General features: G+C 41.5%; 1 protein-coding gene across 16 annotated transcripts in view; it reads left to right on the top strand.

Moving 5' to 3' along the window:
• Positions 1-26,676, top strand: part of celf5a (cugbp, Elav-like family member 5a) — a 174,313-nt gene that overhangs the window by 116,724 nt on the left and 30,913 nt on the right. For 12 of the 16 annotated variants that reach the window (XM_063465774.1, XM_063465770.1, XM_063465763.1 and 9 more), the window contains exons 4-5: positions 24,124-24,252; positions 26,489-26,568. In XM_063465774.1, the coding sequence (XP_063321844.1) occupies positions 24,124-24,252; positions 26,489-26,568 (209 nt within the window). The remainder of the gene's footprint in view (positions 1-24,123; positions 24,253-26,488; positions 26,569-26,676) is intronic. The other 4 variants (XM_063465775.1, XM_063465772.1, XM_063465773.1 and 1 more) reach the window with 1 other exon arrangement.

Raw genomic sequence — 26,676 nt, 5'->3', positions numbered from 1 at the left:
TGGCTCCCTATTAAATCCAGAAAAAAAATTAAAATCCTTCTCCTCACATACAAGATCTTGAATAATCAGGACCCATCTTGTCTTAAATACCTCATATTTCAATATGAGCACTTCACTAATGGACTGCAGGCCTACATGTGCTTCCAAGGGTATTTAGAAATGGAATAGGAAGCAGAACCTTCAGCTTTCAGCCCCCTCTTCTGTGGAATCACCTCCAGTGATGAAGCATATAGTAACGCCTGGATCGGGTGACCCTGAATCCTCCCCACTGCAATAGGCCCAGGCTGCTGGAGGCTCCTCATGATGCATTGAGTGCTTCTTCTTCACTCATCTCTTTTCGCTCAATATGTGATAATACACCACTCTACATTTAATCATTAGTTATTATTAATCTCTGGCTCTCTTCTATAGCTTGTCTTTTGTCCTGTCTCCCTCCCCTCACCCCCAGTCGGCCACTGCAGACGCCTCCCCCTCGCTGAAGCTGGTTTAAAGGGAGCTTTTTTTCTTCCCACTGTCGCCAAGTGCTTGCTCATAGGCAGTCATCTGACAGCAGGGTCTTTACCTTACAATATTAAATCCCTTGAGGTGACTATTGTTGCAATTTGGCACTATAATTAAAATTTCATTGAACTGAACTGAATATGTTACACCAGGGTTAATAGATTTGCAATTTGTTTGTCCACCGACCTTCGCAGGTATTTAATCTTTTTTAAAAGATCATTACATTAACAAGTTGTCACAATGGAAGTCTGTAAAGCTATGTATCATTATAACCCTAAAGTGTAGGAGTGTAGAAGTTTAAGATTAACTCAGCGATGTACTGTAGTGTTCCCACTGTTCTCCTTCATTCCATTGCCTGCCATTCATCACTTTTTTCCCCAATCTTTTCTGTTACTGTTTTGAGATGGAAGAACATGTCTTCATCCTGCAGCGAATCTCTGGAAGCAAGGATTGTGATAGTTTTGGGGGTAAAAGGAGAACGAGGAAGCTGGACTGTAGATTACCTTTGCAATTTCAAGGGAGAATTCAGCTTATAATGATCCTGGATGTTCCCGGGAAAGGTCAGCTGAAATTGCAACAAGCGTAATTAGTAGCTTATCAATAATGCATCCAAGGGTTCAGTGGATGCGCAGTCTTTGTCTGCCTTTGTGTGTCTAGTGTGCGTGCGCGTGCAGAAAAACATAGGCGTGCCTGGACAGAGATGTGGGTGTGTAAATGCACACACGAGACGACAACTCTCATCGTCACCTCATCACCTATATGCCACATCTGTGTCGCTGCTCACTAGCAAACCATACACTGCCCTACACCAGTGTGGACATAAGTGGTGGCAGTACTGATGGAAAACTTCAAGAGACACATCGATCAAAAAGTCAATTACTATTGATCACAGTGTCAAAATTAGGGGCCAAAGGGGGTTAAGAATATGAGATAAGGGTATATTTTGCATGACGCATGCAGAAAATATTGGAGTATTATGCAGAATCGGTATCAGCTTTCATGCAATCACCAGCTAATTATCTACTAGTGGAATACATTCCCTCAAGCATCGTCTAAGTCCAGGCACAGTCTGTATCATTGGCTACTGTTGAATGTCAAGCCCTCTCTTAGAGGAGCTATATTAGACTTTTTCTTAGCTCGGAAACTTCGGGAGGATGCATAAAAAGTAGGCAAAATTTCTAGCTGAATAAAATCACATAAGTGGCCAGAAGTTTATGTTTTGTTTTTATTATTATATATGTAGTTTTATATTTTTACATAGAAAGTCTTTAGTAAATAAACTCATTCAACAGTGTTTTATTTATTGGGAGGGCATCAGAGACACAATCAAAATCGTTGCTCATTAAGCTTGTTTAACTTCTTGTTTACATTTTATCCATTATCTCCCATCATGCTGCACACACAGGCAAGGGCTGATGTCACAGCAAGTAATTTTTGCTGAGTGGATCATTGAAATATGTCAGGCAGAGCATATGACTATACAGTTGGAGCATATTTTATGCTAGAAAAAGGAAAGTTGAGTATATTGCATTATTCATTAGGAATGTTCTTAGTCATACCCTGGCTGACTGATAAGGAGATCAAGATTGAGGTAGATATTACCTCGCCCACAAAACCTTTATCCTACCTCCTTCTCCTCCTCCTACGGCAAGTGAAGGATGCAAACTCATCACAGATCATTGCGAAGCGCTGTGTTCGAAGGAAGCGAGAACCCTGATGTGCATGACAGCAGTGGGGCATGGAGAGCGAGGCTGTGGAGGCTCGAGTGGACCTCGGGGAATTCGTTTGTGCACGTGTGTGTTTGCAGAATTGTTGCGTGTGATGTAATGATCCCAGGTTCTCTGGCCCCTGCCTGTTGATAAGTTGCTGAAGAACACATGAACAGGGGAAACGGGAAGCAGGCAAGATGAATGTGATTGGATTGCCGGCCGAGTGCAGCCTCTCCCATCTGTCTCAGAGTCTGCCATCCCATCTCACAGGCGGCGGGAGGTAATTGGGTTCATTGTTCTCACCACAGGATCCCCCGGATTGAAAGCTTCATTATCTGGATAACCATGAATGTAAATGAACCACACGTATGCAGTAGGGTAATGGGAAAGAATAGATCACTGCTTGCCTCAACCACAACACACAGCACATCTCCAAACACATGCCTTTTGCCTTTTTTGTGCAACTATTTTCAAATATTCCTGCACGTGTGCAAACGTGTCTTTCGCTTATTTTTCTCTTTCATATACATGAACACACACTGTATTTACTCTTCTTTTTCCTTTTTGTACAGAGATAATTTGTTGCTAGTTCTGTAGTTTGGCGTCCTAAGCAAGCCTTGCTCTATTACACTGCATGTCTGTGACTAAAGGGACTTGTCTCTATCTTCACAAGAAGTAAGAGAACATTTCTGACTACTGACGAGCCTTTACAAGCTAGTAGCCATGAGTTAAACTTTCATGACTGTGATGATTTTTCATGTAAGCATTTTATTTTTATTTTTTGCTTTGAAAGAATGAAACTCTCCTTTATTCTGCTTTATTCCGCTGGAGCTTCTTCTGTAACATGAATAGCAAAAGGGAGCCTGAAAAACAACGGTGAGCCTCGTGTGCCTTGAATTATTCATGCAAAACCAATGTATAACAGAAACCCAGGCACATCTTTTTCTCTAATTAAGCAGACTTTGTGGGCAAATGTTAGGACTAGCCTTCAAGATTCAATGGCCTTCAATTCTTACTAGCGCCAGCCACAGAAGGGTTAAAGCCGCTGCCTTCTGAACATGAACAGCAGCTCACAGTTGAGCCGAGCCATTCTCAGGTCTACTGGCAAATCCATCAGTTTCTTGCAGATGTGATCCGCAGCAGAGATTACTGCAATTAAAGCATGCAAGGGAAAACTAGTCTCTGATGGGTGCTCCGGGTTTTAATTTACTTTCCAGGAGGGACCCCAGATCTGGCCCAACCTGGAACGGCGGTAGCCTGTGAGAACTGCCGTGATACTGTATACTCTACCGAAAATGAACGATCAGTCTGTCTCTTTAGATTAATGCACTCCATTTATACGTCAGAGACAAATCTAAGCTTGATATGAACATTACATTTATCTGTACACTCATGAAAAAGTCCCCAAATGATCATATTAATGTGTTCAGATTCCTGAGTGAGTGTGCAGATTGGAGACAGGTCGCAGGAAAGGGATAGGATCGTGGAGCCTTCATACTCGTGTGCCATGCTGCGCCTTTGAGTCTGTTGCAGGGCCCTGTCAGATTGTGTTTACTTTTGTGAAGGACATTTCACCTCTGGAAGCCTGGGAATGGATGGAGAACTCATTTCTCCAACAGAGACTAGTCAATCACTAAGCATTTATTCCCCTCCCTTGCATTGACCTCTCCCCAACCAGGTGGAACAATGGCACCCTTGAAAATGAGTATAGCTTAAAGCAAGGCGTCATACGTGGAATACATTAATACTACTACAAAAGTGAAATAAGATAGAAAGTTTGCTTTGCATGGAGGCAAGGGGGTCGTTTTTCTTTGTGAGCATACAATGACTGCAGTGTACTTACTGTTTTATTGAAAGTAGATATGTGTGCATTTGTTTGTCCATCAGCACTTTGCATAAAGCAAAGAGGGCTGCTTCATCTAAAAGAGGTTTAAAGCTTAGCGTGGCTGCATAGTTAATGTCATGACTTGGGTCTGGCAGATGGCAGAAACAGTTAGGGATCTCATTAGATCAACCAAGCGTCTATTCCTCGTTGCAAAACCTTTCATTAAAGTTCCATTGCTGAATACCACTATTTCACAATATTGGTCAAAGTCAAGAGAGGGTAGAGCAAAGTGTTGAAATTCTGCATCTGTGTGAAGCTGAAACGATGCATGTGTCTAATCAGGAAAGACAGACACCCGTGCTCATGGATGCTTTACAGAAGTGTACATATGTGTGTTAACTGGGGTCTTTATGTGTTTTCGTTTATCTGTGCACAGTGCTCGTGTGGGTGTGATGAGCGATGCATCCTTGCTGAGCGTAGCAAACAGGATTGTAATGGTCACAGAGCACATTTTGTACCATTTGCCTTGTAATTAACTGGAATCTGTTCAGCACAAATGAACGGCAAGACTAGGAAAGTAAAAAATAAAATAAAATTTTCTTCCAGTGCAAATCGTTGACAGTTGGTGAAGGAGGCAGATTTTGCTTTTTTTAGGGGAATGATTCAAAGTGCCTTCATGTTAACTGTTATTTTATTTGTATTATCTTTAATGACACAGAGGCTAAATGGACCATAGAGGGAACTGATTAGCAACACCCTGCAGCTTGGCAGCCGCAAGTCAGTATGGATGTTTTATAGGTTGTAGAGGACATTTAGAATGAATTTTCATATATGGTTGAAGGCATGGGGCTAATCACAGGAAGAAGTCTGAATGATGTTAAGCACTCCGAGGCATCAGAATTGCTGTCTGACAGAAGTCGTTACAAAAACAGAAAGGCATCACTATAAAGGGGATGCTCTTAGACAAAGCAATAGATACAGCAAACTGAAACAGCTCTCTTTAAAGGGCACGCTTCTACTACCAAGTGAAGACGATACCATTATCTTTAATGTTGATTGATGCTATTTGAAAGAGGTAGGGAAAAGATAGCTTCTGACATTCAATTCTTGGCCTGTTTTTCTGTTCTTTCGGCTTATTTTCCTCAGTCTAGTGAGTTCCTGAGCTGAATCTCACAAATTTACCTCTGTACAGTTTAACTCAGGAGAGACAGAATACATACAACCTACATAAGATTATGAAACTGTATTTATTTATTGTTCTCAATCTGACTAAGCAATGCAACCACAACTGTGCTAAACATTTATATGACAAATGCTACGCCACGTTTATATTTGATTTGTTAGTTTGACAGTATTCGGTGGTAAAATTCATGTCGTATCCTATCAAATTTAACCTCTGTTTATTCAACCTGGCATCGGGACATAGTCAGTGATGCGCCAAGTCATATCTCATTTTATCATTACCCATTTTTGCTTTTCACCTGTCATGCCTTGAACACAAACCCCTAACCTTTTTGTGTTTAATGTCAATCTGCAAAATAACAGCTTAAAATGCGCAGACTTCCTATAAAATCTGCCCCGAGTTGCACGCTCTTTATATCCAGTCCCATGATGTCAAACGTGTTTATGTCCTCGCAAGACTAACACTGGATAAAAGAGACCTGGAATGCTTAGAAACTTGTAGTGCATCACTGGGCCGCACCATCAAATACACAACTAGAAGTTTGATCTTTCAAAGGTGAGAGGCAGAACATACTCTGGATGCCTTTCCCCTGGCTGACTTGCTTTAGCTGTTGTGAGCGTTACCGATCAACACCTTAGGAAAGCAATCATCAGAACTATTATGCACAGTTATTTTTCCATCTTACCTCTGATAGGAGAGCACGGAAGCCCATGCCCACAGCTGTCTGGTAGATGGTGCTTTGCTGGAACAGAAAACCAAGCTATTTACAGTGAATACAGCGGCCTTAGAAGTAGTTCCTAGCCTCAGGGTGCAAAATACTTGAAAATAAGCTCCTGGTCTCTTTGATGTGTGTGTCTGCACCAAATATAAAGGCACTTCAAGCGGTACTGCCTTTGAGCCAAGGACAAGCCTAAATTGTCTGTTGGAGCTGGAGATGGGCGAGGTGGGGAATAGGGTTAAGTAAAAATCAAGAAATATTATTATTTTTCTGATAGTTGCATTACCATGGTGTATATTTCATACACTTCTTCTTAGGCCTAATCCCAGTGGTATTTTTTTGAAGATAACTATCAAGGATATCTGGAGCACAACAAGTTTATTGTTCATCTACTGATGAGTGAAGACAATAGTCTTGGGAGGCGCTACTGATGAGAAGATGAGTTTTCATATAGTGGGGACAAAACATCTCTGTGCAGCACTCGGTCCTGTTTAACAGCTCTAATGTGATAGAAGGAAACTGTTCTGCAGCAAATTAAGTGAGTGGTTTATAACATCATGCCTCTTCGCAGCTTTTTCATTTTGTATCGCCGCTGCATTAAAGGCTCTGTTCTGCATGATAATCTGCTGTTGTTGTTGCTGCTCAACAGTTATTTGTCACAGCAGATAAGGCATCTCAGAGCCCAAACGCCGATTGCATGAATCGGAGCTCGGAAATTACCAACCAGAGCAGCAGAACATACACAACTACAGACTTTGGCAATATACACAAATTGATGCAAGAGATATGCAATGATTGTGCATTGAGTTACAAGTTTAGGGCACAAAAACAAAAGTGAGTAAGGCTGAACAAATGGAGCACTCATTTACACCAGAACACATTAGCTCCATTGCTACTCTGCATGGTTCCAGGGAAACTGTGAACTGGTAAGGAAGAAATATGTGATGGTATAGTGTATTTGGGGGAAAAAAAGAAAAGATTTCCACAATTTTATCCAGTAGGCATGGTAGGACTCGTGCAGCACACTGCAGAGAGTCCCAGGAGGTCTGAATGGCACACAACATCTGAAAAGACCTCAATTTTGAAATAGGATGGTTACTAAACTGCTGTAACCATGGCTTTTCAGGGTTTCTTTTGCCTCAGCAAAGGCAGATGAAAAATAACATTTCACAATCTCTGGACCTTGAAAGCTTCCTTTGCTCCAAGAGGAAGAGGAAAAGAACATTTTCAGACATTCATGCTTAAACAGTTATGTGGCTTTTTATTCTGGCCAGTCAGTCAGCTTCCTCTGTTTTCTTTCAAATACAAGAAAGGTCTCTCTCTCAGTGTTTCCATATTTTGACAAGAATAAGAAGCAAAATAAGGACCTTTGGAACTTGATTGATTTACATGGCCAGGTCAGAGTTCATACACAAGAGTGTAGTGTAATGTGTTTATTTCATCTGTGGCCGGTACAACGTGTTTCATGAACTATTCCCAATTCTTTACATTTGATTGAATTTTTCTTTATAACATACTCTTATTTTTGACTAGATACACTGTTTCTGCTTGTTGCTGCACTTAGCCACTAAACTGTTACACTCATAGGTGCACCTGTTAATATGGTGTGTTCTGTACAATATGTAGCTCAGTGTAAATATAAATAAAGTATAGTTCCTTAATATTTCGTTACTTAAAGTCGATTTTAAAAGTGTGGTTCTAATGCACAGAGATATCCACGGAGTCAATTTATAATCCCCACTTTACCTGGGATGCATTTATTTGGCCTGTAAGAGGAGGCTGGTAGTTCTTTTGTTGTATTGGCTGTACCCTATATAGACCGAATTATTCAGCTACACTTCTTGATGTTTGAATTCAGGTGTTTTCAGTTTTGTTTGCACAGGTGTGTGAAATCAACACCTAGGCATGTAGTTGGCCTTTCCAAATATTTGTGAAAGAATGGGTCGCTCTAAAGAGCTCATTGAATTCAAGCATGTAATAGGATGCCACCTTTGCAAGCAGCCAGCTGCTCGTGGGCGAGCAGCTTCTGTAGGCGTAATGCGTAGGCGGCCCAGTATTTTTAACCATAAAGTGTCTTTTGATATGTCCAACACACAGAGAAAGTGTGAGCGAGACAAGCGTCATGCTCATTCACTTTCACTGCATAAACACAACACAAATTATGCAACAAAGAACGAAAGACATTGCCATTGTACGGCCTGTATATAAATGATGGATGCTACCACTGTCACCCTTTGGTTCATGAATTTGCATTTTAAATCCTCAGCTTTAGCATTCTAACCACAGTCGTCTTGGGTGATAAGGTGATCTTCTGAATGACTTCTGTAAAACTGCACTTCTTTAGCAACCATCTGCTGGCTAGATGAGTGATTTCTGGTTTAAGGCACTTCCACAGTGACTTCAAATTTCAACTATATATTCGTTTTCTTTTATACAGTCTGTGTGCCAATGCAAAAAGTTGTTACTTTTTCTGACACGCCTTAAAGCTTACTTCCGAGTTAGAGAGTAGTGTTTCTGAAGGTCTGTTCTCTAATTCAAGTCAGCAGATGTGATGTTCAGCCAGTCCCAGTAGGCGAGGTCTCCATCACCGGCTGCCATGGAGACAGTACTTTTCTCTCCCTCTCGTTCCTCTATTATCCCTGCGTCTTTGATGTCTATAGAGTGAAGTTAGGGCTGTAATTCTAGTCCGGATTTCTTGTCTAAGCCTCCTGTGTTCAAAGGAGGCACCTGAATTAATCCTAGGTAACACCTCTGATCAAGGATTTAATTTAGGCCTGCAAAGGGTGTACACAGCACAATCCTGCAGGCCACATTGTTGTGTTGACGACACGGGTGATGGATGGGTTTTGCCTTAGGCGGAGGGAAAGGTAAATATCTCTCACTTTGCTCCCTTTTCACACGAGTGTTACAAGAAGTAGCAGGAAATTGCTGTCTGTTTTTTGTTTTTTTTATTGACATTTTTGTTAATTCCCTCTGCCGCTACAGCCTTCTGATGAAACACTCGAGGTTAATGGTATTTTCTTTGCCTCATCCTGACAAAATATGTACATCTGTGTGCCTAATTTTTCTTGTTTTGATTCGAAACAACACTGAGCACATTACATTGTAGAAGTTCAAAAGCTGTGATGTAATGCCCACACTTGAAAGCTGGAGAGAGCGCATAGGTTAGTGCCTGCTCCTGCAGACAGCCAAAGTACGAGTATTTTACTCCAGAGAGATTTATTTTTTTCAGCGAGTGATCTTCCAAAACAAAGACGGTCTTTGCTTTCACGAGAAAAAAGGAGACTATTGCCATCCCTCACTTCAGAATGCTTTACTCCAAGCTGCATTGATTTCTCTTGTACCAGCAGGTCAGCATGAGGAAATTGAATTGGAAATTTTAGAAACACTCCATTATTTCATTTTCTGGCATTTGTATTTTCCTTACCCTCTTTGTATTTTTTTTTTTTTTTAGGATTCACCACTGAAACAAATGGGAGAAGCAGTTACTGTGAAGACAGTTAAATGACTGCTCTGACTTTGGCTTTGCTAATAACTCTGTCCTCTGATGCAAAAGGTTATATTCACCCCTGTGGTTTTAGAGCACACTGGTTTGCATTTATGAAAGCCCTCTCCCCTTTTCTCTGCCCTGCCTCTGTGCACATGGGGTTAGTTTTGCTTTTACAAGGAGAACATTGGGTCAAATTTTGTTGGATTGCTTCCTGGGATATTTTACCTTCAGGGAAGGGGCGAGGTACCGGAGCAATAGTGAATTGAGTGAAAGTGGTTTGGTGGAGTCCAGGTAGAAAGAGGCAGACAGGGTCGACATAACACAGTATATTCAATGTTCTGTTAATTTCACACGAGCTTTGACTTCTAACTGGGCTGGTTTGCAACAGAAACCCTGCTCCCCGCCAGCTCTCACTGAAACCAACCATGTAGCTTACCTTAGGATCCATTTTCTTTCTTCCTTTGATATGCGCCATGAAACATGTGCATTGAAGTGACGGGGACACACACTTAACGTAATTTCTCACTTTGGCGCTGAATTGCAAAACGTATTGAAATAGTAATGCAAAAACCTCCATGTAAAATGAATCAACACTCTAGAAGAAGAAATTGGACTTCCTATAGAGTGCTGCTGATTATTAAAAGTGATCATTATATAATATTCTGTCTGGAAGCCCCAGTGTGCCCCAGGTGTTTAGTGTGAGATGTCTATGAGGTGTATAAGTACTGCCTGTTATTGACTGCAAGAGGCTCAGGATTTTTCAACAACCAATTAAAATGAGTTGTTTTAATGACGTGTGATACCTGTAGCTATATTTTGTTTTAGATGTGCACAGCAGGTACTTACAGAGCTGGCAGAAATGTACAGGTGAGGTGAAAAATACTGATTGTCTCTTCATTGTGGCACCTGTTAGCAGGTGAGATATATCAGGGAGCAAATGAACATTTTGTCCTCGCAGTTATGTTAGATGAGTTACTGTAGCTCGTTTTGCCGCAAAATCGAATGCTGATTCGGACAGAAAGGTGTCAGAATACAGTTTGTTGTGTATGGGGCTGCATAGCAGCAGACCAGTCAGGGTGCCAGTCATACTGACCTCTATCCACCGCCGAAAGCAGCAACAACGGGCACATGAGCATCAAGACAGAAACGTGTTAGTCACGGTTTGAGGTGCACAAAAATAAGTTTGAGGTGTTGACTCGGCCTCCAAATTTCCCAGATCTCAATCCAGTCGAGCGTCTGTGGGATGTGCTGGACAAACAAGTCCGATACATGGAACCTCACAACTTACAGGATTTAAAGGATGTGTTGCTAACATGTTGGTGCAGATAACACAGCACAGCTTCAGAGGTCGAGTTACCCATGCCTCGATAGGTCAGAGCTGTTTTGGCACTAAGAGGAGGACGAATACAACATTAGGCAGGTCGTCAAAATGTTTTGCTATTAGATGAGAGCTGGCAGATATATTTTGCCCACCGTTATTTACATCGAGATGGTAACATCGAGGAGACAAAAAGGAGAAATGAATATTGTGGGTTACTGAAACAGGACAAACAGCCACTGTAAAGCAAAATCAGTCATCCCTGTGTTGTTCAGGTGCAAACAATGCATGCTATTATTATTTTGGGTGTGGTAGTTCAAATCATTTTAAAAGAGAGTTTGGAAAGAACAGTGTCCTTGTTGTCCACGGACATTTTAAGCTTGTTTATATTTTTCTCTTTGTCCTTCTCTGATGATTTGTGCTTTTAAAACATGTTTTCTGGTTTAAAAACCTATCGTGTCCACTAAGATTGTGTTCATGATATATGGTTGAACAAAATAGCATGCTGTCTCTTGCATTTTTCACTGGGCTACCGGATTAATCAGAAAAGCATTTCATAAGTGAATAACAGGAGGCAGTGAAATGCTTGTTCAATGTCAAATAAACCTAAAATAGTGTTTTTCACACTTCAATATTTACCTCACATTCATTTTTAAACAACGGCTTGCTATGTTATTTAGTCATATCATTTATGATAAATGGGAAAAAATGAACTGTACATTTGAAATTGCATTAAATACGTTACTGTACGTCCTCATTCAGTGTTTGTCTCTGACCGGGTTTTGACAGGGTTTCTCTGTTTAGCCATTTATATCGTGGTGAGCTGAGCCCAGTATCATAGCAACAGTAACTATGGGAATAGAAACCTGCGGAGAGGTCAATGCGATGGTCTCCACTTGGCCTCTTTGTACAAAGACTCACACATTGATTCTTCTAATTCACAACATCTATAACCGCATCCGCCACACAACATCCACCTCCACAAACAAACCAGAAAAATATTTAGTGCCTTCATTTTTTTTATTTACTCTGCAGCTATATCAACGTATTTGCAGGGAGACAAAAATATTTATCTTTAATTTCAGTGAGGTGATGGCTGAGTCTATCTGTTCCTTCTGTATTTTATTCTCTGATTATTTCTCAGACTCCTCTACCAGACTGTCTCCTTTCACTTTCTTTTCCTCACAGCACAGACTCTCCAGGGACCTGTAATTGACAAGTGTGTACAATAACTAATCAGGAGCAAAGCAACTGTCCTTTAAAATGGTGAATTAACTAAACTAATTTCAGATAATCCTTCAATAAACTGGGCGGCGATTGATATTTGAAATGCAGACGTCCCTCGTCTCTTTTGACTCGCTAACACCCAATCCTCCCAGAACAGGTGGTGTGATTGATAAAGCGCTGATGAAGCACTGAGAGGATTAAAATCAAATTCGAGCTCAACATGTCTGCGTGCCGTCTGACAAGCATGACCTGTCATAACAACACCCAGAACATAACACGTGCGCAGCGACATTACCTTAAGCACGAACCACAATTACTAGCGTGCATAAATGCCCAAGCTACGATGAATTAATTTGAAAGAGCAGGGTTTGGTCTAGTAGGCTCATTCGAGGTGTGTCTTACAAGAGCTTTGCCGATTTACATTCTGTTTCGGTGTTGATACCTAACCTTTCCCCCCTAAAGCTCTATAACTGGGTTTGTCAACATGGGCGTCTTTTGCAGATTAACGTTGTCATGCAGTTATGCAGTAAAAACGAACACCGTGGGACAAGATAAAGTCGACCAAAATACCTGTAGTGGAAAATGAATATCCATAGCATAAATACATATGTTGACAAATCACCTTTTTCTTATGTGAGCACAGTTGGACAAGATGGTTGACTTCAGATTAATTGAGTTGTTCTGCAGGTGTCTAATTACCAGTGTTTCTCTATCCTTACATCACCTCTACAGTGTGATTAAGGAGACTTGTGAAGGTTGTCTGGGAGAATAGAGAAGAATAGAGCCGAACAGTACTTCTTTGATTATAACCAGCACCAGACTGTGGCATGACAGCTTACAAGGTTTGCAATCAACTAAACTGAAAATGTGTTGGAGGAGTATTTGAGCATCTATTTTATGCTGTGCTGTGCTTTGAAGCAACCTTTTTTAGCAGGAGAAAGGCATCTTATTACATTCTAAATCAGTTGTTTGTATATAATTAATATATGTTTTATTTTCCTTCCAAACTAATTTTGCACATGAGCACGCTTTTAGAAAAAGTCACCTTGGTTTAGTATTTCGTGCTACACGGATAAAGCTCTGTGCATTTGCATTTATGGATGGAAATAAAGTTAAAATAGTTTTTCAGCTACTAACTGCAGTTCTTCACTGTTTCTTTTGCAGAATTAAGTGTAAACCGCTGGTGTTACAGCTGCAATATCTACAAATATTTCATGTTTGAGGATGCATAAGTTTATGTAGTTTCACTTTTAGAGGTGTGTGGTCAGTCAGGGAAGCGGACACTGTCAGTAGAGGCAACTGGATAAAGAGTGTAAAGATCCTTAGGAGCTTCCTAGTAGACAGCTGTGTACAGGGAGCTTCTGTCCCTCTTTCCCCTCCATGCATTTTTCATCACACACTCACTTGTTTTATACTATTTAGCTTTTCCCTCCCCTCTAAACTTCCATGTGGTGCGTGCTGACATGGCATTTCTCAGCCTTGCACACAAAGCCCTCTGGTGCTCAGTGTGCTGGAGTTGGAGCACATCTGTGTTTGTGTGTATGCTATGTGCTTGTGCACACATACATGCGAAACAGAGGACTGGTTTGGGGATGTTGTGCTCACTCACTCTCCCCTGTCTTTCCCATTCTCACACGCTCACATCACACTATATGTGATCCCCCAGTCCCACAGGCAAAAGAAAAATAGAGGGAGAGAGAGAGCTCTTACGGAAAGTCTATTTAGTAAGTTGGCAGCACCCAAACTACAAAATAGTTGAGACTCCCTGCATAGAAAGGATCTTCTTAAATTATTCTGAGCGGAAATTCAAATTTCGTTTTGTTTTGGCCCTAAGCAATGGGCAAAACTGCCTGGGTGAGATCACTAAAGGTCAGGGGGAATTAAAATGCTTACTGTAAGGTTTGTCAGTAAGAGAGAGAGGAAGCAAAGAAGAGAGAGGGATAGAGGAAAAGGCCATCTGCCTGATAGTTTGGTCTAAGCTGATGAAAAAGAAAATACAGTCCTTTTCCAAAGTAATGCTGTTACGTACTAGCTTGACGGGTTCAAATTTTTTGCACTACCTCAAAAAAATCCTATTCCAAGATACACATTCTGCACGCTAAATCGGAAAGTATGGTAGTCTTACAGTTCACTGGTTTCTTAGACAGGGTGTAGGCTTTGCAATTTCTTTTCATACAGGACACTAGATGATTTGCTGTGACAATAAACAAATCCAATAAAACTGATGGATGAAGTATAATAGCAATGCCAACATGTATCTGACATCGGATGAGGAATGCCAGCTTTCCTCTTGATGATTTGCACAACATATAGATGTTTATTTCATTATATATGAAGCAAAATATCCTCGAAATGAAAACAAATGGGCTGTCAGGAAAATTAGGGAGGTAGACAAAGAGAGCTGCCCATTCCAACGAGTGTGCAAGCTGAAGAAACACAAATTTACACACATGCACAAGTCTCAGTGTGTGCTTTCAAACATGTGCATATCCACACTCATCTTTCTCAGTTCTGATATAAATCGACCCATCCTCCATACCAGCCCCCCCAAAAATGGAACATGCCACAACGTTCTAAGATTTGTAATGTCACTCAGCCTCTCACCTGCAACAATAGTGTGTTTTTAGCATGTACGGTCACTTTTTTTTTTTGAGAAAATTGAAATGCCTTTATCCGGGATGGCAGAGAAAATAAATATAAGTGAAATATTCTTACAAATTTGCTGCAAAGAACTACCTGCTCGGCTGGTGTATGATGTTGCTTCATCCACTAGCATTAGCTTTGATGATGATGGCGATGCGTCTTTCCTTTCTTATAGTTCTGCTCCTTACAAACCTGTAACAATTTTTGTCGTGTTGATAAAACACAAACCAGCACAGCTTTTTTTTTTTTCAACAGCAAGCAGCTCACGTCAAATTTTTGTGTCAGGAGCCTCCAACGTAAGCTTTGTGCTGTATCTACAGTAATAATAGTGCAGATACCTTCAGTCATCACACACATTTCTCTGCTATAAATGCTCTGCTATAAAAACCTTTGCAGGAGTTCATTAGTACAGTGGTGCACAACTCCCCAAAATGATTATTCTTACAAGTAGGGATAAAAAAAAAAATCACAAGAATATGAAAGCCTCGTGCACATGCTTGCCTTAGGCCCAAAAAACAGTACGGCTGTCCTGGATTATGAAATGCTTTCGGTACAATTACATCCTCTAAAAGGTGCAGATTGACCTTCTAGCCAATTAAAAGTGCACCAGCAGAGAGCAGATAAGGCAGCTTAGCTGTCAATGTGACTGACAGTGTTAGGTCCTCCCCCTGCAGTCATATCAGCAGTACAGAGGCTGTGCATACAAAAAACACACGAGAAAAAGTAGGGAAAAGGTTCCCAAAAAAGCACCTCCAAGTTTAGCATCTTGCCTCCTGAAAAATCTGCTCCAGCTAATAATATGGAAACAGTAAAGTATAAAAATATGCCAGTAACGTGCTTTAGAGCTTATGCATTTACTTATGTATTTGCACCCTCGCCTCATACATCATTCCCCCCCCCCCATCTTATAACTGTTAACACTGCAGTTTTTGGGGTTTTTTTGAGTAAAGAAACGCTCTGCCCCAGACTACAATTTATGGAAACCAAAGTTGCTGGCTGATGTCATTCTGTATAGTCATAGAGCAAATCTGAATCCACTTTCACCGAGGTCTCTGTAGGTCTAGTCAGGTGAGTGCACGAGTGCACCTTATATTCCCCTACAGCTCTCACACTTCTGGCTGGGGAAAGCTGACATGCAGGGTGGCCTGTAAGCCTCTTTTGTCCATGTGCAGCAGAGTCATCTGCCAGCTCAGTTGCTCTTGCAGACAAAGCTTCAGAGAGATAGCCCATATTCTGGTACGTCCTCACTCTCTTGAGCTGGAGTTAGGCATGGCCCCTCGCTCTCTCCTCCTAAGCTTCCTTCAGTTCATTTCTCTCTCTCTGGCAAACTCATGCGCCCATTTTCCCATCATTTCTATTCACTTTTACTTGCTTTACTGTGTTGCTCTCTAAGTTATTAGTTTAAGCACTTTGGCGACAGTGGGAAGGAAAAACTCCCTTTTAACAGGAAGAAACCCCCCAGGAGAACCAGGCTCAGGGAGGGGCAGCCATCTGCCGTGACTGGTTGGGGTCAGAGGTCAAGAAGTCAGAGGATACTGATACGACACATCGTAGGGGGGATTGTGGAGCTTGGTTTGATTCAATGTATGGTGAAGTCCTTAGTCACCTCTTTATGAAGTCCATTTTTTCTCTCCATATAAGACAAAGTGAATTAATTGAAAATAAGCATTATCTTGGCTGGCTAATGAGTTGCCATGAAGGTAACTCATTAGCCAGCCAAGATAATCACAGGGTAATGTGAGAGAAGGAAAAGACATGGAGATACTGAGGCAGAAGGGGCCAAAAATGGGACGAGAGAGAAAGAAAAATAATGTCCGGGAGATGATTGAATCTGTAAGCTGAGAACAACTCTACTGTAAGGAAGAGGTAGGAAAGAGAGAAAAACTATGTGAAGGGGTGGTGGGGAGGAGGCTGGGCGACAGGGCTGGCCATGGGGGTGTGTCCACCGTTACCCTCATGAATCAGTGTCAGTGGAGCGATGAGAAAATAATTAAGAAACAGGCTAGCGCTGTGTTGAATACTGCCAAAGGTAAAAGGCCCATTCTACTGTATAGAAATACAATCTGGACGGGAAAGAAGAATGGCAATAAATGGGATAGAGGAAAATGTGGGAGAAAAAAATCCATAATATAACGGATGCCAAAATGCCCTTCAGATGGCATTATGAAGGGAGAGAATATAAATAGCAGAGCCATATTGTAAATGTTTATATACAGTAGCTACGTAGGCAAGTTGCACAGCAGTTTCAGGATTTACGACCAGCGCCTTAATGCACTGAAGTCGACACAAAGCTGTGAGTAATATTTCACATTTGTTATCATATTGAGTGTAAATTTGCTGAGACGTATATGGCGGCGATAAAATATTTTAAGCAATTTCTGCTTCTATTCTTCTCCTTTCAGCTGCTCTCCTCTGAGGTGGGAGTGTAAGCTGTCAACTGGGCGATGAGCTGACTGTAACTGTACCGAAAGCAAGAGCGCACAAAACAACCGTGCACGCCAACATTCACACTTACACACCTCAGAGGTCTTAGATGGAACATTTAGAGGAGGGAGAACCAATTCAGGGGCCTGTAATTGTATGTTCAAGGCTTCCAACGGGGCCAAGATGCTGCTGGGATCCCCCAGCCAGCAGCACCGAACAAAGCAGCCATTAGATCGCATTAATGCGTACAATCTTTGCTGTATGTGCATTTTATGTGTTTATATGTGCGTACAAACGTGCGTGAGCATGTGTAGATGCACGGGTGAGTCTTTTAGGTGTCATATATACTATCCATCATCATTTCTGCCAGCGCACAGAAAGAATTCATGATCACTAGTTTCCAAATCCCCTCAGAAATGGAGAAGACTCGGTCGGTGTGTGGGGGACATGTTTGTGGCATATAGAAGCTCTCTTTTCTTATGAGGCTGCTGTTTGGTAACACGTTACCGTTTGATCTTAAGCTCTTTGGCCTGATTAAAATGCTATAGGGCTTGTGATGCAACACTTACCAACCGCAGCCTCCTACTCATTGCAATCATGTTTGTTTGTACAATGTTTTTGGCTCTTGGTGTATACGGTACATGGACCATGCATAGTAAATGTTTCTTTTAGTGTGCCTGTTGATGTAGTTGCTGTTCTATGCGTGTGTGTGTCTGTGTGTTTAGATAATTGCATACTTTGTGTGTTGCTTCCCGCATGTTTGCAGCGTATACCTATATGTATGTTAAAGCAGTGAAGCGGAATCTGTCCCAGAGGAGTGCTTACTGAGGGATGCACTGTTTCTGAAGAATTACTATCAAGGCCTTGTGTGCACCGCTGTATGGCATTTTTACTGATGGGTTTTACGGGCTGCGGCTGCCGATGACAAGCCTCGACACCAACATGATGACACTATGACATGAAGTCAAGCCATTGTCACCACAGGCGCTGCAAGAGTTAGAGAAGCAGGTCTGTAGCGACTGTTAAAGCTAAAGTGTCAAAAATGAATTGTAGACCTAATGTATGGCTGACGTTGCTGTAGACTGTAGAGCATCAAAATAAAATACAGTATGTTTAGCATTCATAAACAATTCAATTCAGTCAGTAAATCTAGTTTTCATTCTTCATTCAGTCATATGAGGTTCAACAATTTGTTAAAATTGCACATCAGGGAGCTCCAGGTTTGATGGCTTTTTGGTTAGATCTACAGTATTGTTTTCTTTGCTGTGCTGTTTCCAAGCAACTGAAGTTGTAAGGGAAACTGCGCTAATAAGCTACCTCATTAGGGCGGGCGCATGGTAGGCCTTACGGTTTGTGCTGTCAACTCAGTGGGTTAGCATGCAAACTTCAAAAGACAGCTGCACACACACAGGAGTGCTAATTTAGTTTAGAAGTTGGTAAACAAACTATTCCATCAACCCATATTTCTTCCTTAGTTAAAGGTGCGCTGGTGGAACCTGCTAACTGGGTTGTGTGTGATGTGGCTCCAACATTATGACAAAATGTGTCCATCCTCTCTGTGGCATTAATGCAGCACATAAAAGACTCATTATTCAGAAGTTAATTTGGCAGGGTTTTCTCACCTCGAGGCCGAGCCAAACCTCAGGATCACTGCCTTATTGGTCTCCATTCTTATCAGTGGTCCTTGCTATACCCAGGGTAGGAGGGATGCCCTCAGCACACCTAAACACAAGAGTGCGCACGTGCTGTACTTGCACACATCCTTGCACGCATCTCATTAATGCAAACACAACCCTAGTTAGAGCCCTATATGTAATAAATTGGATTCAATTCCACTGGCTAAGAACTGTGATCTCTTAGGGTTAATTAATTTCATTCCATTCAGTCTGTGTTTTTTATGCTTGAACACATGCTGACACTGTTATTGTGTGGCATCCTGCTCACTGGAGAAGTATAATAGGCTTGTGAAGGAGGGAGAGTGTTTGGTATTCCTGCTACAGAGTGATTTTGGTTCTTTCTTTCTTCTGACAAGGAAGTATGCTACAGTAGCTAACTCTAATATGGTAGATCCTTCCCCTTCATAGCCTCTCCCTGGCTCTTATCTTCCCCTTCAGATGAGAAAACCTGGATGGCTTCTCAGGGCCCCTGTTTCTGCCTGGATGCTATCTCATTTGGTTTTAATATATTTATCCATTCATTATTGTTCCCTTTTATCAGCCAGCTAATATTGTTCATAATTTGTCCTTATCTGCAAGCCTGACAGTCAAATTTACACTCGGGCTCAGCAGACAGATGGAGAAATGACCCTTTTCCAACCCCTCCTTCCCCAACTCCTCTGCTCCTTTCATTCATCTCCTCCTCTCCAAACTCCAATGAAACATGACTGACAGCCCGCTGTATAAGTAGTTGTCATAGCAACCTCCCCATCCTTACGACAAGTACTTTTTCTCTATAGCGCACGCTCTCCCTCTGTCACAATATCTCTCACTCCCTTCACAACTACTGCCTTTCCACTGCAAATAATTGAGAAAGAGACAGTTAGAAAAGGGAAATTTGAAAACAAGGGAGCGCCTAAAGCTGTTGGTATGCTTTCCCTCCTCCCTTCACTCCCATTTCCATCCCATTCCCTTCCTTTCTCACGTCCCTTTGCTTCCTTCATCCTACCCACCGCTGACAATGATTTACCCACTCCAATGGTTTACCTCTTTCATCCATCCTGGCTTATCAAGGACTACAGGACTGTATGCACAGCAACTTACAGTATGGGCTCATCACTCTCACTCTCCCACACATTTACTCTCTCCCCCTCTCTGCGTCTCTGCTTCCCCGGCTTCTCTCTTTTTTCTTTTCATCTTGTTGCTCCAAAAACTCCCATTCTGCCCCATTGCTATTCACAAAGTCTCAATCCACTGTCAAATTCTTGCATAGTAATGTAGCGTAATCATCAAACGCAGTGCAATAAGTCTACAGTATATTAGACTGTGCTGGAGATGTGCTGTATTTTTGTTTATTGTGAGGAGGAGATTTTTTTTTTAAACTTCCAGTGGAAACAAAGAGAAGAAAGTATTGTGCTTTTGAGCTTGAGAACACACGCATGAGAAAGGGATTACTGCGCTATTGTTTGTCATGCACGTAGTTTAATGGTTAGGCAACAGCATGAAAAATTGAGATATGAAATATTACTGATTTAATTTGCTTTAGTGCTGTTAACTCTAAGAGTTCACGCAGGGCCAACATGCTTAGTCTGAAAAGTTTATATTGATTAGAGCAGCTTCAAATGGACCTATAAATCTTATAGGAAATCAATATTTATAACGAGACAGCACACTGCCAATTCATTATTCTGGAGTTTAATTTCCAATGCATTTATTCCAAACAAGCATCTGTTTAGTAACTCAGAGTAAATTAAACATGATGGGGAGGTGAATATCAGGACACCAGTGGTGTGTCACTGAAGTTGAATACAGTACTCTGCTACAGTGAGCTGTAAATGCATCTTAATGCCAGCATGCAGTACAGTTTTCACAGTGAACTTGCTGGTGGTTATTGGACCCCTGAATTCTTTAGGTGATGATATTTCTTCTTAATAACTACAGGGCCCGCAGAGCCTCTCTAATTTAATATGATATTCAACTTGACTAGGTTGCATTATGATGTAAGGAGACCACAATACAACTCATATTTTACTCAGTTTTTCTGTATTAATCTGCGCAGTTGGAGCAATTTGCTAGCCTTGAACAGCTATTGCTAAGGCATGTGTTTTTAAAGGTAGTGAAAGAGGAATGCTAGTTGCTAGCAGTTTTAGCCTTTTGCATTGTTTTACGGTTGTATGTGACCTAATATTCAGTTAAAACAGTACTCAGTCAGATACAGTCCACTTACAGTAGCATTACCTGAGAAAGTTATTAAAAGCTGTCAGTGACTCACAAACTGAATTTAGTTTCTTTCAGATAAAGGATGTTACACAGAGGTGTTCCTGAATTACTGTGACAACTGAAATCAACTGAACATGGTCCAGGAAGTACTGGACCAGATGCATAAAGGTCTGCGCAAAAACGGCTACTATTTTATGTATGCACAAAGGCAGAAGCATAAATACACATTCCTTTTATTAGACTTATAAAAGCATGCATAAGCATGGCACTCTTTTCTGAATCTCATCTTTAGCCATGAATTGGTAGATTGCTGTTTCTGTCACAAGCTTTTTTTACACTTAATATGAAAGAAAGATACTCTCCAGAAGAAATGGAGAAAGGGAAAAATAGAGTATTTCATCGTATTAGTTCGGGATTCATGAGAGAAGTGCATACAAAAAACCAAACAGTAAAGGAAAGAAGTAACAGAGGCTCTGACAATTTATATCACTGTGTCCAGATTCTTTAAAAGATCCAGATTCAGAATCGGTGTAATGAAACAAGGTATGGACGAAACCAAAGGAAAAGACAACCTTTCCCCCTCTCTGTTTAAATCAGTATCATTCACACAAACAGACATATGTATATAGCTTTGCACTGCAGTGAAAATGCAGATTATTTGTAATATGTGCTGCAGCTTGTAACACAGCTGTGATTAAACAAGAGATTAGTATTAACTACACTTGCAGCTAGCAGCGGCTTTGCAATTAGCAGCAGCCTTGGGTGCTGTGAGAGTTTTGTAGCTGCAGTTAGTGGATGGAAGTTAGCAGCAATAGCAGTCGGCAGCACTCAGGCGGGTTAAGGTGATTACCGAGAAAATGTCAATACTCTGTAGTTACAAGATAGTTAACAGTGGGGCATGCACTCATGTGTATACTATGCGTGTGGTCATGGGGGGAGAGCTGTTATCTCTAATCCGTTGTATCAGGGGACACAAGGGTATCCTTGTTTCTGCGTCAAATTTTTTTCTCCCTCCCTTTGTCCCTCATTTGTTCGTTTTTTTTTTCCTCCCCTGTCAGATATGTGTAAATGACTGTAGGTGTTTTCACTCTGTTTGTGTCTGTTTGCACACCGCCTGTGCTGCAGCGTTGTAGATAAATGAGATAATGTTTCTATTGGCAATGAACACAAGACCTGAATTCCCAAGGGAGCGTTTTAGTTGAGAGCAGCCAGAGCAGAATCCTAGACAGTGGAACAGATCTACTAGATGATCTGTTTTCATGCATTGTTAGCTTGTTTTCAAAGCACATTTATGTTCCACAACATGTACTCCATCTCCTTCTCTCTCTCAGCTGCAGATTAGGAACTTCTGCTAAATACAAAAGAAGCAGATACACTGCAGTCACCATCTGCACATGTCTCCATACCTCTGTCACACATAATGCAAAAATAAATTAGAATAAACACAACTTTAAAAGACAATAACACTGTGAGGCTTTTGTGTAATTCACTGTGAACTGATATTGTGATACAGTAAAGAATGAAAGGCACAGAACTGTTAAAGGTTCTGCACTGGTACTTTTCAGACCCACATAAGCTACTACCTACAGCCCAAGTAGGTACAGTAGGAGCTCAGATGGCCTCCTCTCTGTCACAGGACCGTATGTAAGATTTGGTCTGACGGCGTTCAGGGAAATATGTGCAGTCCAGCCCCATCCCCCACTCTTGACTCATCTCGCTGATCCAACCTCAGAATTTATATTCTCCCTCCAGCAAAAGGAAGGACCATCTTGGCCTTTCATTTTCCAGTTCAGGGCTTTTCTTTTTTTGCAGATAAATGCTCTCCAATCCACCCTGACAGATGTCACATTGCATCACTTCCATTTTGATACATAGCCTCTGATCCTGCCACTTGCAATAAGGAGCCAGCACCAGGGATGCCCCTCCCTAGACAATGCTCTGACACGGGTGATTATTTTAAAGGTGCATCATTGGGGTTGCTGAGCACTGAAACCGAAGCTGGGCGCCATGTCCATACACACTCTCTGCCGTGCTCGCTGCAGGAATGTGGGTATCGGCTCGGCTCAGGGTCAGAGAGCAGCAACGGCACGACACAATCAATAGCCGTCGCAGGTCACCCCGACACCGGGCAATACCCCTGGCAGCGATTTTTTTGCTGCTCTTGAGCTGCTAGTCCTGCCTCTCACTCAGTCTCCTGTGATGGCACAGGTCAGTGTTGGAGAAACAATCTGTATAAAAGGAAGATTTTAGAGCTTCTGCTGCCAACTGAGACATGCTGCACTGTGGCATTAATCATGGAAGGCCAGAGTACATCAGTAAACACAGCGTGTCAGGTCAAGGTAAAGATCAGATCCCAAAGCATTTAACAGGACTCGGTGGCGTACGGGCTATCTGTTGAAAAGTCAGCGTTATTCATGGCGTGTCTCCCAGCCTTCGTTGCTCACTGGAGAGACACGCCATTGTTCACTGAAGAGCACACTGAAATATTTCTCTGGCTGCACAAAAAACACTGGATCAGCAGCAATTAGTAGAGTAAGAGAGAGATAAAGGGAGGAAGGGAGGGAGGCGGGCAGTTGAAAAAGAATGAGGGGAAAAATGTAGAATCAGCGAGAGAATAAGAACGCAGGAAAGAGATAGATGAATAAAGGGGAAGGAGAAAGAGTGAGTAAAAGAAAGAGAAAGAGGGAGAGAACTGGAGCTTTCAGCCAGTACAGTGTGGTGTGTAGGAGGTTAGAGCTGCCTGGAGCCCCTTCCTGCTTTTAAAAGGACCAAAGACTCTCTCATTGTCTTGGGTCTCTGTGGCTGCGTGTGTGAGCATGTGAGAAACCTCTTCATTAGTCTACCATTTCCCTCCTTTCTTCTTTCCAGCCCCTGACCACTCACTTACCCCCTGCTGCTATAGTATATGTGCCCACATGGGACTAAACCCACTTATAGTGGAGATTTAAAATGATCAGTCTGGGAAAAGAGATAATACAATGTGACTCGAGGCCAACCTGCACTAAATAAACTAGACAGTTACTTTACTGTACCGAGGCTCTGCGAAAGTGTCTTTGTTCCTGCGGAAAATGAGACTTCCTTTTTAAATTGCTGTCTCTGTTCCACCAACGGTGACTCTACTGTACATTTCACTATTGTATGCTCTTAAATTGGTTTCATAATTGAGGTCAAAGTTGTAATGTAATCTTTTGACTCTTGTTTTTGTTCCAGAAGACAGGAAGTTGTTTGTTGGGATGCTGAACAAACAACAGACCGAGGAGGATGTCTACCGCCTCTTCGAGCCTTACGGAGTCATCGAAGAGTGCACAGTCCTAAGAGGTCCTGACGGAAACAGCAAAGGTAAGAGCCGTGATACAGCTGTCAGCATTATTTAGGTCACTGACAAAGGAGTGACAGTGCATCCAAGTGTTTGTGTCAGCTGCGGTGTCTCAAATCTGTGTGGCACATCCATCAGATATAGGTCAAGTAGCCCGACTGGTTAATTGATGTCAAAAATTTAACGTTATGTTGTTTGCGACACGGGATTGTCAAAGTCTAATAGTTTCCAAAAGATGCCATATTTAAATTTTAAGGGACATATTTAGTCTTTATTTTATCGTTACTCTAATTAGGATAATGTTTTTGCTTTTAGTCTTGCTACTAGTCCTGAAAAACCCAGCTCTCTCACCACATGTGATATCTTGCTGTTATCCCACCAAATTCAGCAATGATTTTAAAATTACCCTGTTGACTTTGCAAACACTTTTTCAGTATTTACCTGAATTTCCTGCATGACAAAATCCCAGTCATTATCCTGTTGCTGTCTATTGTTTTGAATGTACCGTTGGACTTTACGCGTTGTGTTGATATCCTGAAGCCCTTTCTGAGATAGCCATGCAGCAAAGAGCAAAGAGACCAGTGGTTTTTCATGTCTCTAAAGCCTATTCCCCAGCCGGCGCTTATGGAAATCGTTATGGAATTATATCTAAAAGGGTTTGAAGAACATTCTGACTCTGCAGTACGCTGGAGGAGGAGAAAAGAAAGACGGATGTCAAAACGATTCAAGTGTCCCCACTGTGGGGATGGGAACGAGTTGCATTCTTCTTTGTGACTGTGCAGTATTTATGCTCAGTCTAAGTTAACTGTCAACACTCAAGTCATTATCCTCCATTACATCATCACAATTCTCTTTTTCTGGTAATGGCTGAGAGTATCATTTGAAAGTCTTTTTATAGTAATAATTATTATTAGTAGTAGTAGCAGTAGCAGTACTAGTAGTATAATTATATCATATCAAATAAAAAACGTCTAAACAAGTGAAAAAAATGAATCACCAAAAACATGTGTTGCATCTCAAAGTCCTGTGATACAAAATGACATATAGAGAATATTTTATGCTTCCTCACTGCTTCACACGTTCAGTTTTTTTTCGTTTATTTAAAAAGGTGCAGGAAGTGTTAAATGCATAATTATACTGATGTATGGTTTGTACTACTGTGGCAAAATCCTTGTCCGGGTCATCGTGAGCTCTAGCCCTGTTCTATTCATATCTCAATAGGGGGCAGTGCTTTGACAGCTGAATGGGCATCGTGATAGGCTGGTGTCCATAGGCGTAAGCCCATTAACAGAGGAAGAATGGCAGGGTGACTGGGTCAAGCAGAGAAGATGATAAGGAGACTGACAGTATGACAGATTAAATAATTTTTTAAAAAGGAAACTTAACATGAAAAAATGAAATTAGGTGAAATGGGGTGTAATTATAAAAGGACACGGTGGCTCAGTGGATAGTCCTGCTAGCTCAGACAACAGACCCAGATTTAATCCGCATGTGTTTTTGTGTCAGTCGCTGGGCATCTTTATTCGCTCTAGCTTTCTCACATTTTAATAAACTGAGCTCAGAGACCTGCAAGAGCAGTCGGTTGGACAGTCACTGTAAGTTTCACAGAGAATGCATTTTCTTTTGTCTTGAATTAGATGGTGATGCATCTTTTAGTTTCTGCCCCTTCAATCATTTTTACTAAGGGTACTTTCTTGGTTGATTTTGAAAGAAAAAGGCATCATAGTCAGACCCTAAAGAGAGAAAATCATAGTTCTTTAAGGACAGTACAGCAAAGAGGTTTGATTGTTTCGGGCCTTGTTCAAATCAGAAGAAGTGATCAGAACATCTTCTCGTAGAAACAATTAATTGTTCTGAGAGCCTAGATGGTTTGCGAGTTAAGTTTAGCCAGTTTAGCTCGTATTTAATATGCACAGACAGGCATGTGGTGCTAAATAGCATGCTTTTCTGCTTCATCAGTGCAATCTCTTGCCTGCAGCTTCTGCCTGCTTGTCTGCCTGCCTAATGCCTGGAGTTGGGCAGCCTGCTGTGCAATGAGAGCCTCTCACTGCACAGTGATTTCTGTGGTGTCAAATATAATTCAACTATTATTATTAATTTATTAATATAATGTACACTATTAAAGGCTCACTTGAGTGAACACTGTACAGGATATACAATATATTCCTCTATATATTAATATATACATGTGTAAATGTACCTCTTTGTATGTCTGTGTGTGTTTACCTGTGTGCGGTGTGCATCTGCTCTTTCTTCCAGGTTGCGCCTTCGTTAAGTTCTCCACACACACCGAGGCTCAGTCTGCAATCAGCGCGCTCCACGGCAGCCAGACTATGCCAGTGAGTACAGCTGTCTCCCTCCTATAAAAGCACAGAAACCCACTCAGGCCACAAAGCATCTGTAACATCCACAACACTTCAATAGCTGCAGTCCACGTGTCTTGCTTT

The sequence above is a fragment of the Pelmatolapia mariae genome, linkage group LG23 (genome assembly GCF_036321145.2).
Source record: "Pelmatolapia mariae isolate MD_Pm_ZW linkage group LG23, Pm_UMD_F_2, whole genome shotgun sequence".
Classification (NCBI taxonomy): Eukaryota; Metazoa; Chordata; class Actinopteri; order Cichliformes; family Cichlidae; genus Pelmatolapia; species Pelmatolapia mariae.
The sequence above is the reverse complement of the archived record's forward strand: the minus strand, read 5'-3'. Positions and strand labels throughout refer to the sequence as shown.